This window comes from Mytilus californianus, unplaced genomic scaffold, assembly GCF_021869535.1.
Source record: "Mytilus californianus isolate M0D057914Y unplaced genomic scaffold, xbMytCali1.0.p SCAF_4, whole genome shotgun sequence".
In the NCBI taxonomy this organism is placed as follows: Eukaryota; Metazoa; Mollusca; class Bivalvia; order Mytilida; family Mytilidae; genus Mytilus; species Mytilus californianus.
The window spans coordinates 107996094-108008358 of record NW_026262690.1 but is presented as its reverse complement, the minus strand read 5'-3'; the positions used below and the strand labels follow the sequence as shown (position 1 = coordinate 108008358).

Genomic DNA, 12265 nt, shown 5'->3' with positions numbered 1-12265 from the left:
AAAAAAGAATGGATGATAATCTAACAATTTGTATTATGTACTGCCATTTAATCACCGTTTTCGATGCCGTTGTGTAACTGTTATTTGTCTTTATCAACCTGAGTGCTATTTATCTATCACATAAGTTGAATCCGACTAGTTAATATTTACATAAAGTGACCTCCTCACACAAAAAGGCTGTTAAAATACCTGCATCGTCCTGGCCCCGGGATCATAAAATACTTGTATGTTAAGTTTAATCGCAACCTCACTTTGGTCTTTTCAAAATATGACAGCAAGGTTGCAGACGTAGAAACTTGTCGAATCTTCTTAGGAAACCCACCATCCTCCCAATCTAAATATTTTTCTTATTATTTGTTTTTAATGGAAGTAAGAAACCAAATACTGCTTTTAAATTTATATTTCAGCTTATTTCTAGTAATGGTATCGAGGTAGGAGACAACTAGAGAACATGATGTTGGACATAAACAGAATTTTGGCTGCGCTGGATTCAACATTCATATATTCAGTGACCAGTAGCATCTGATTACCAGGGCTCATCAGTCAACTTCTCGCATAAACATATTACTTAAATATATTATATTATTGGTCTGCCATAATTTACGATAGCCACAATATAATTAACATGTATATTTCAAATACAGAAATTGATAAATATATTTCAGAGCAAGTTTGCCAATCTAAATACAAAATATATATCATATGTGTTATATTTTATTCCAGATAAAGCTGTGGCCAAATACTTTCAAACCTTATTATTGGGTCCTGAAAAATAATATCTATATTAACCATCATTGAACTCTTTCTATAACGAATTTGACAAGTCATCTTATTTATTTAGGTTATCTCAGTTAATAAATATTCTAAATTCGTGTGTATTCAAGCTTTGTCAAAGCTATTTGTATAGTTTCATTTGTTGTGTGTGTATTTAAATTAAAATCAATGATCTTATGTTAATAACCCAGATATTGGACATTTTACTTCCCTGTCCGAATTCCTTTCTGTTTTAATGCCTGTGGTAAGTATGTTCAAATAATACAATATTATTCAAATTTCAGAAAGTAAGATACTCTGGCAAAGAATCCAAAAACGCTTTAAAAAAGAAATCATTCTAAAAACTAGGTCGAAACAAAGTTTACAGAGACGCGTTGGGCATGACCCCAATTTTGCTATGTCTGTATGTTACAGGTATGGATTTTTAAAAAGATAGTGATCATAAGAAAAATGTAAAACCTACCAAAATTTGAATATTGAAGAGACTTTTGAATATACTGAACTGTTAACACAAATTGAAAATGATATTATGTGCTGCGTAATGCGTATTGATGAATTATGAACAAGTATGAAAGCATATTGCAAACTTCACATTTAAGTATTGATTAGGTGGGAACGGAACTGTACATTTATAGCTCACCTTTCCAAAAGGCCAATTGAGCTTTTTTCGTCATTTGGCGTCCATCGTCCGTCGTCGTCGTTCACTTTAAGAAATTTTATCCTCTGAAACAACTTAAACCAAATTTAGCCATACTTGGTCACAGTTATCATTAGGGTATCTAGTTTGTTTGAAAAAAAGGTCAGATGACCCAGCTTGCAAACAAGCATGGCTCACATGGCTAAATAGAACATAGCATTAGGGGTAAAATGCATTTTTTCTATTGTCTTGAAAAACGCTACGAATAGAGAAAATATGACAATGGCAGAAATGTTCAAACTGTTGAGATATAGCTGATGACCATTTACATCAGAACTGTCATCGAAGTTGTTGTCCTTAAATGTCAAATTTGACATATTTTACTAATATTTTGAAAACTATAATAGATAGAAAGGAACTATAATCCGAAAATAATGACCACAAACACAAATTCTACAATTAAGTAGCATTGCCGAAATCGTCAGACAACTCTTATAGTGATGACGAGTACAACCATTGTGTTGCGTTTTTTATTATTATCTTCTTCTTTGAAACTACTGGGCCAAATCCAATCAAACTTGACCACAATCATTATTCGAGTAAAGTGTTAAAAATATATCCCCTTGACCTCTTTTGCAAACAAACATGGTCGCCATGAGTCTAGTCATGGGTCCGATTACTTTCAATGTTATTGAGTAAATAACAATTACCTTGCTGATTATAGGATTAAATCAAATTAATCATTACACCATTTCTCAGAGTAACTTATTACAGATACAAGTGTGATGTTTAGCTAGCTATAAAACCAGGTTCAATCCACAATTTTCTACATAAGAAAATGCCTGTTCCAAGTCAGAAATATGAAAGTTTTTTTAAATTTGTTTGATGTGTTTGAGCTTTTGATTTTGCCATTTGATTAGGGAATTTCCGTTTTGAATTTTCCACGGAGTTCTTTCAGTATTTTTGTAATTTTACTTTTTATTAAATTAATGATTACACTTGCAAGTAATCATGATAACATCTAATTCCAATGAATTTCAAAATAACCCATTTGAATAATATTAGTGAATAAAGGTTATAATTGTAGCACTTTTTGAGAAATGATTTTATTTGTTATGTTATTAAAAACAACTTCAAGCTTCATCAACTGAATATACCACAGAAATTTACACCATATATTAATAATCTCTGAAATATTTTGACTTCGATTGAGTAAAGGTTTGTAAAGCTGTGTTTTTCAGGGTGCACTTTCTGGAAGATAAAATATAGATGAAATAAAGTTACGAGTAAAAAACATATCCTAAATTGTAATAGTATTGTATAAAAATTCTAAACAAAATATAAGTTTTAAAAATCAAATGTTGCATATTACATGTCCTCATATATATCTGTTGTATTGTTTATTTGTGTGTTTCTGTGTCCTATATGTTCTTCCATTTATTTGTATTATAGTCCTGTCATGTAATGTTGTCATTTGAATGTTGTATTTACCATTGCCATAAAAGCGGAAGGTTTGGCTAGCCACAAAACCAGGTTCAACCCACCATTTTTTCTTAAAGTGTCCTGTACCAAGTCAGGGAAATGGCCATTGTTATATTATAGTTTGTTTCTGTGTGTGTTGCATTTTAGTTTCTCTGTTGAGTCGTTGTTCTCCTCTTATATTTGATTTGTTTCCCTCAGTTTTAGTATGTAACCCGGATTTGTTTTTTCTCAATCGATTTATGAATTTCGAACAGCGGTGTACTACATTTATATATACCAACATTTGTTTATTTAAAACAACATATTTGTTTCAATTTTTGTTTGTGCTAATTTGATAAATTTTCACATGTCTGATTTATCTTTTGTCATATTGCTCTGAGTACAGCTAACACAATAGGTAATTTGAATAAAAAACAGACCTGAATTTTGTCCTCTTATTCTCTAGTCAACGTTGACAGTTTTCACAATATTAACAAAGGATTATAATTCTGGGTTAAAGGAAAGTATATTTGAATATAACCGTATTAAACCGCAGATTTATTTTTTTAAACTTTTTTATGCATAACAATTTGCTCAGGTTTAGAAATAAGCGTTGACATTTTTCAACCTGAAAGTAAACAAAACGATTGATTTTTTTGTGAAAATGACTTTCGTGAGGTTTAAACTTCTGGACAAATTTGACCCATTTAAACCCGTCTAAGTTATATTTTTCTGTTGGATAGATTCTTGGTCATACTAACAAAATGTCTACATTGAAGACGTCTCTATGTACCGCATCACTACTTTTTCCGTAATGGTAAAAATAAAATGTTTGTTACAGAGATAATGATAAAGGAGGAGCGGTTCAAGTCCAAGGATCATATGTTTGAAAATTCTATAACTTTCCTAGTTCATTATCCGAATTGTACTTTGAAAATATACTACATCCATCGATAATTTTAACATATCAAATGAATGAAAATCAGTTAAGCTGCTCAGGCGATCAGTCATGTCAGGTCATTGATGGGAATTTATTTTTTGTTAAAGTTTGGAAATCTGCATATATATATTTTAGTTGAACAATATAGATGCATAATTTTATTTCAAGCGTTATATATATATTTCCAAACGGTGTTTCAATATTTTTTCTAGTCTCAGTAATTGTCGTACATGAATTCAATATGATGACTCGTGAATGCATATCGGGTTAAGGTGAGCATTTGCTTTGAAAATGAATGCATTTAAAAATTTTCATTCGATTGACTCGAAATGATAATTATCAAGAAAAGGTTAAATCAGATACATGTGTTGTACATCAATGGAGAAGAAACAAGGTTAATGTTTGATTGCCAACAATTGGTCGTTAACCATGTTCAATCTCATACCGGATAAGAGACCATACAATATCCCGGTAAATATGGTGTGTAATAATTTAAAAGGTAAACAAATTCTCTGATTTATACTTAACAATATACAGACATCATTTATGACAGACTGCAAACAATTACGACCAGTGGATTACAGGCAACAGTTACTATAGTAAGAAAGACACAGATAATTTTACATGGGTTATACATGTTATTCATGTTTTTTAGCGCTCAATCCCCTCCCTAACCTTAGATAGTGGTACAGCAGCATAAACCTAGAACACACCATCAGATCAGCAGAAAGCACATCGAACAACACCCCAATTACCTGTCTTGGAAAAGTGCATTTTTTAGAACCAAAACCTCATTTGCAGTATGAACTGCTATATAGAACCAAACTATGATTGGTAGTATGAACTGCTTTGTTGAGCCAAAACATATTTTATAGTCTGAACTTCATTATCCAAACATCACAGTTATCAGATCTGCACAACATATTGATTGCAATAGTTAACTCATCTGGTTTGTCATTTCTTCTTTAATGTCATCTTAGGAGTGTTATCCTCTGTGACATGTTCTAATATATTTCTATTCAAATATTTTTTATAATTTAATAAGGTGACCGAAACATATTTTGTTTGAAGCGCGGAAGCACGATTTCACTGTGATATTTAGATGAAATCAAACAGTAAAAGCGCTATTTCTATACTTTTTGTATATCACAAAATCTGACATTATAAATGTGTATATTCAATTTTTATTATTTCGCAGGTTTCAATTTTATAGCTGTTAATATGCATTTGGTGTATAACGTTTTGGAACACACAACTTCAATTCATGGTTGTAATTATATTGCAGTAACATTCAATATGGCATTATTTCTGATAGAAAATGTTTTGTTGATTTCAGAAGTAAAGAAAATAATAATGGCTTCCTCGTTCACACACTTTTGTACAATTTGCAATGATGATCAAATATCGAAAATAGCAGTTACGTGGTGCACAGAATGTGGTGTATTTTTGTGTGAAGACTGTGAAAAACCTCACAGAAGGCTTAATCTTTCCAAGAACCATAAAACAATCCTAACTGAGGATTATGATGAGTTACCAACATTCATAACAAAAATTAGTATCCAGTGCAAGGATCACAAGAAGATGTTTGAACTTTACTGTTCTTTCCATGCATGTCCCTGCTGTGTCCAGTGCATTACTGATAAACATCAGAAGTGTCAAGACATGAAACCACTGTCAGATATTATAAAGCAATTTAAATCATCTGCCTCAGTTGAAAACCTTGAAACAGATTTGAATGATGTAAAGGAAAACTTAATAAAATCAGTTGAATACCTTAAAACCAGGATAAGTACAAATAATATTCAAAAAACTAAAGCAGTTGAAAAAATCCGATACATGAGGAAGTCGATCGATAAGTACCTAAATCAGTTAGAGCTGACACTACTCGATGAATTGGAGTACAAATATTCAAAGCTGAAATCGAATATGAACACTTTAGTACAACAAATGGAACTTCGAGCAAATCAGATAGACCAAATGCAGAGCAAATTAACTGATTTGATACAATATGCAACAGATTTACAAATATACATTTGTTTGATTGAAATTGAAAAATCGTCATCACGAGTAGCCAATTACTTCGAAGATTTGGAACAAGGAGATGATTTAAGTGAAAAGAATTTGAATATGAGCATTTCATCTGATCTTCAATCTATTTTGCAAGATGTTAAGTCGTTTGGGGATATTGCTATTAAGATCAGCCCTTCTACTCTACAAGTTAAGACCATAAGAAAGGATCAAGCGCAACAATTAGTTCCAAACATTCCTGACGTTGAACAAATTAAGCCATTTTGGATGTATGCAATGACAATTCCAGTTAGTATATTTCCTTTACTCATTAAGGCTTGTGTAGTATTACCTGATGATAAATTCATAATACTGGATAATGTGCAACTACTATTGTTCAGTAACAACGTCTGCTTTGTGAGAAAAATATATACATTCAGAGATATTCCATTGGATGTCTGTTTTGTTAAAACAAATACAGTGGTGGTAGCATTAGGGTCAGCAAACAAGATCGCACTGGTTGATGTTGCAAAGAACAGAATTATCAAAATTGTCAGACTTTCTCATAACTGTGATGGAGTAGGAGTTGATGATAACATGATGATCGTCAGCAGTGATGGGAAAAGTACCTTAATAAATTTGAATGACATGTATTGTACAATCTTACAAGGAGTGCGAGCAAGCCATATTTCATTATTCAAAGGACACATTTATGGTATCCTTGAAATAAACAATCAAAGCAGAGTGAGCTGCTACAAAAACAATGGAGAACATATTTGGACATTTATGCACCTTGAAATTGATGAACCGATGGGACTAACATTAGACAAGAATGGATTCGTTTATATAGCTTCTGCTAGTAACAACAGTATCGTGGTATTATCACCCGACGGCAAAAGAAGTAGCTCAATACTATCCGAACACGACGGGATCAATTGTCCTAGTTCAATAGATATAAACAAAGAATCAGGACTGATGATGGTGTCCTATGATTTAAGTAGTGATGGGGATATGGAGTCCTTTGATTCAGCTTTTGTCTATAAAATACCAAATGTGTGATTGTTTTCATATTGAAAAAGGTTTATTAATGCAAACTATTTAATGCTATCAAACATTGTCATCCTCCTTATGGCATCACCGTCACGTAATTTAAAATGCATATTTGTATTCATTTTATATGAAATAAAACTAAACGCTATAGTTGACTAACTAACAAAATAATCAAAATTAACCAGACTTAAATATCAGTCATAACAGTAAACCAACGTATGATTGCATATCCTTTAAACGTTAGGAGTGATGACTTTAATTTATCATATTCCTTGTAAACAGAAATTCTTTATACGCAAAATTTTGGTCAGAAAATGTCAAAAGAATATCTACTAAATAAAATGAAAAAACAACACGTTGAATAATTGTATGCGTCGAAAGCGCTCTTCTGGATTTAACTTACCAGGAACGTTCAAAACCAAATATTTGAAAGCTGGGGATGTATAAGTACCGAAAAAAGTCGAAGTCAAGAGCTATATAACAAAAAATGAATAAAAAAAGCCAAATCCATCTAAGGTCAACTTTGCACGAGGGAGTTGAAACCCTTGTTTCTTTATAATTTCCAAATTTATAAACGGACAATTTTAGAAAGGTTTGTTATAAATCATGTCAGTACCGAAGTACTTACTACTGAGCTGATGATACCCTCAAGGACTAATAATCCACCAGCAGAGGTATTGAACCAGTGCTGTAAAAAAATTGAAAATAACACGTTTAATAATTTTATGCGTCCGATGAACTTTTCTGGATTTACCTTCATCAGGAACGCTCAAAACCAAATATTTGAAAGCTTAGGATGAGTAAGTACAGAAACAGTTAAAGAGCTATATTACAAAAAAATACCTTTAAAAAAACCCAAATACTAAGGGATACATCAAATGCAACACAACCGAATATAATTCTAAGACCCATGCCAAAGTATTTATTTTTAGAAAATACCAGAATTGTACAGATGTCCATAGCTTTTCGAGTTAAAAGCAGTTCTTTTTTGTCATGGTTACGGAGTCTCTTAGATTGTGGCATAAACCTGCATATTTTGACGTCGAAAATTGTTATCAAAATATGTCATAAACTATGGCATATGCAGAATGAAAGTGAATTGGCAAATATTGTGCATTCAATGACCTTTAGGTTGCCTTAAAGGTCATATGTTATTGGTGATTTTGAACTGTGATTTTGGAGTCATTTTATTAAATTTTGTCAGAAACTGTAATAAATAGGTCAATACAATAAATACAAAAAAAAAAATATACAGAACGTTTATTGATTATATTTGTTAAGAGGTCAAGGTCATGTTAAACGTTCTTAACAACGACCCTTACTTGATATTTTTGAATTTTATTTGCACATATGATATAGTTTTTCTTACAGAATGTTGGTTTAAAAATGATTTTAGTTTTTCCATTCCTCGTTATGACTGTTTTTTGTATGCTAGACGAAAGTCTAAATCTACTCAAGGAGGAGGTATTGTAATTTTGATAAAAGGGTGTTTTTCTAATAAAATATCTATTAAAACATTTAGTATGGCGTTCATTATCACCGAACTAGTATATATATTTGTTTAGGGGCCAGCTGAAGGACGCCTCCGGGTGCGGGAATTTCTCGCTGCATTGAAGACCTGTTGGTGACCTTCTGCTGTTGTCTGTTCTATGGTCGGGTTGTTGTCTCTTTGACACATTCCCCATTTCCATTCTCAATTTTATTCATGACACAATTATATGGTTGAATATTAAAAAGGATATTGTTACAAGTGATCAAAAGTTATTTATTGCCTGCGTTTATATACTCCCTGTCAGATTGAATTTTTATAAACTTTATAATTGCGATTTATTTGTTGATCTAGAAAATAGTATTGAACTTTACTCATTACTTGGTGATGTTATACTTCTGGGCGATACAAATAGTCGAACTGGGGCAATAGATGATTTTGTGAGTAGCGATAGTATTCATACTACTATAAGGAATAGACTTGATGATAATTTTGATTATTCTGCTGGTATAGAACTCAATGTAAGAAACTTATCTCGCTATGTAAAGCCTCGGGTTTGAGAATATTGAATGGCCGGCATAAAAATGGTTTTGCGAATGATTTTACATTTTGTGGTGCGCATGGAATGAGCGTTATAGACTACCTATTAGTCCCAGAGTCACTTTTCCAGATAGTGCGTCAACTTATTTGTTTCTAATTGTACAACTTTTTCCGACCACGCATTTCTACATATACAACTTTCATTACTGTGTAACAAACAAAATCCAACACGGTTTCCGGATGGTGAAAACGGAGAGAATCTGTCGCAGGACAAATTTGTATGGAATGATGAATTAAAAGAACAATGTAGAAATTGTTTACTGAATAATATGGAAAAGATAAATTTGTGTCGTGAACGGATTGAATTTGATGGGCAGCAATTACTCGACAATTCGTTGGCCGATTCACTAGTACGTTAAATGACATTATGGCACCATTTTTTAAAAAGAGGACAAACAGTTATAAATCTTGCAGATCTAACATTTGTGATGACAAACCCTGGTTCAACGCCCAGTGTAAAGACCGTTATCGCCGCTATATAAACTGTTTGAATATATTTAATAGATTAAAATCGCAACTAAACCATAGTAATTTAATTCGAACGAAAAAGGACTATAACACACTAGAACGTCGCTTGAAACGTGAATATATGCGCACTGAAGGAAACATGCTGGACATAATGAGACTTACAAACCCTAAATTATTTTACAAAAAATTTAAAAGGAAAGCGTCTCCTAAACAATTAAAGTTGTTCCATGAACATTTTAAGTCATTGTGCTCATCAGACACAGATGCTGTACTGGACAACAGCCAATTTCATAATACTAATGGTGAGTGCGTCTATGAGGAACTTGATAGAGAAATTACAGAAAATGACATTTTGAAAGCTATTCGTAACCTTAAACGTGATAAAAGTCATGGAGTTGATGGAATTCTTAAGGAATATTTTATTGAATACAAGAATGTGTTTATGCCTGTATTACTGTACATTTTTAATGGAATTTTACAGTCCGGTATTTTCCCAACTGATTGGGCTAAAGCCATACTTATACCTATATTCAAGAAGGGTAATGTGCTTGATCCAAACAACTACAGAGGGATTAGTTTCGTCAGTAATTTTGGAAAGTTATTTACGTCCGTTCTTTATTAACGTTTAATAGACTGGTCGGAAACGTTGGATATTGTGACCGATGCCCAGTTCGGCTTTCGCCCCGGTCTGGGTACAGTAGATGCCATTTTTGCTCTTACATCATTAATTTTCAAATCTTTATCAGTCAAAAATCGTTTTTTTTTATTGTTGTTTTGTAGACTACACGAAAGCTTTTGATACTGTTCAAAGATATATGTTATGGTATAAACTATCAAAAATTGGTATTCAAGGTAAATATTTAATAGTAATCAAAGCAATGTATTCTAATGTCACTTCTTGTGTAAGTGTTGATGGGTTCAATTCTGATTATTTTACTAATGAAGTAGGTTTGATGCAAGGTGAAGTATTATCACCGATATTATTTTCAATGTATATATCAACGATTGTGAAATGGCTTTTATAAATAGTGACTCTATTCCTTATGAGATGAAGGAACTACATTTATTTTTATTAATGTACGCTGACGATATGGTTATTTTTTCAGAAACTGTATCTGGATAACAAACATTACTTGATTCTTTATATGATTATACCTCCAAATGGTCACTTAGTGTGAATATAGCAAAAACGAAAATTGTTGTTTTTAGAAAGGGTGGAAAAATACATGAAAATGAAAAATGGTATTATAATAACCAGGAAATAGAAGTTGTAGAAAAGTTTAGTTATCTTAATATTTTGTTAAATTTTAATGGTAAATATAATGTGTTACAGCAAAAACTCTCAGAACAGGGTAGAAAAGCTGTGTGAGCCTTAAGGAGAAATGTAAAAAATATTTATTTGAATTTTGTAACTTTACTTTCCATTTTTGATACTTATATTAACAGTGTACTTTGTTATGGTTGTGAAATTTGGGGTGCTCACAAAGCACCAGCTATAGAAAGGATACATCTGGGCTATTGTAAAAATATTATGAAAGTAAAAAGCTCTACTAGTAATGTAATGGTGTACTATGAGCTAGATAGATTGCCATTATTGCACACCAGAAAATGTCGCATTTTTAAATACTGGTTTAAGTTGTTATGCACCACAAACTGTATTTTGAAAAACTGTTACTGTTTGAAGATGAGATGCATTTCATTTTAAAATGTCCAACTTATCAAGGTCTTAGATCTTATCTTATAAAACCATATTATTGGAGAAAACCTTCTATGTATAAATATATACAATTAATAGGTACTAATAGCCTTAGAGAATTATGTAATTTGGGTAAATTTATATTTCGTGCACAAAGATTAAGATCTAACATGCTATAATATGTTTCACACTACCTTCTGCTATCTATGTATACTTTGTGTAGTTTATATGTTGTATGCCTAAAGTTGTTATGAATTTGGTAAATAAAGATATATATGATATAAAAGTACCTAGCAACCATTCATATTTGGGTTCAGACGTATATGTACTGGAATAGGATACTTTTTTTAAAAAGTGAGAGGTCAATTTCGTTTCCAGAAACATAAGTAGCCATTCTTATATTTGGCACAACTTTTTGGAATTTCGGGTCCTCAATGCTCTTCAACTTTGTACTTGTTTGGCTTTATAACTATTTTGATCTGAGCGTCACTGATGAGTTTTATTTAGACGCGTCTGCCGTATTGAATTATAATCCTGGTACCTTTGATAACTATTTACACCACTTGGTCGATGCCACTGCTGGTGGACGTTTCGTCCGAGGGTATCATCAACCCAGTAGTCAGCACTTCGGTGTTGACATTAATATCAATTATATGGTCATTTCAATAAATTTTCTGTTGACAAAACTTTAAATTTTCGAAAAACTAAGGATTTTCTTATCCCAGGAATAGATTACCTTAGCCGTATTTGGCACAACTTTTTGGAATTTTGGGTCCTCAATGCTCTTCAACTTTGTACTTGTTTGGCTTTATAACTATTTTGATCTGAGCGTCACTGATGAGTCTTATGTAGACGAAAGGCGTGTCTGGCGTATCAAATTATAATCCTGTTACCTTTGATAACTAATTATATAGGTAAAAAAAAAGGCTAGCAAAAATCAGTGTTTTGGTCTTTTGTGACAAAATTAAGAAATTCTAAAACTTAACATGTACTTCCTAAGTCAGGAATCTGATATTCAGTAGTTGTCGTTTGTTGATGTGGTTCATAAGTGTTTCTCGATACGCATTTTTTTATATAGATTAGACCGTTGGTTTTCCCGTTTGAATGGTTTTACACTAGTAATATTTTGGGGCCCTTCACAGC

General features: G+C 32.1%; 1 protein-coding gene across 1 annotated transcript; it reads left to right on the top strand.

Annotated features, from left to right (window-relative positions):
- Positions 1 to 973: 973 nt before the first annotated feature.
- On the top strand, positions 974 to 8390 carry LOC127739054 (uncharacterized). Its single transcript, XM_052250610.1, has 2 exons — positions 974 to 1018; positions 5149 to 8390. Exon 2 carries the CDS (start codon positions 5166 to 5168, stop codon positions 6876 to 6878), a length of 1713 nt encoding a protein of 570 aa, XP_052106570.1. The 5' UTR covers positions 974 to 1018; positions 5149 to 5165; the 3' UTR covers positions 6879 to 8390.
- The last annotated feature ends 3875 nt before the right edge of the window (positions 8391 to 12265 follow it).

Excerpts from the sequence above, each read along its gene's own strand:
- LOC127739054 (XM_052250610.1), top strand. The coding sequence starts at position 5,166 with ATGGCTTCCTCGTTCACACACTTTTGTACAATTTGCAATGATGATCAA.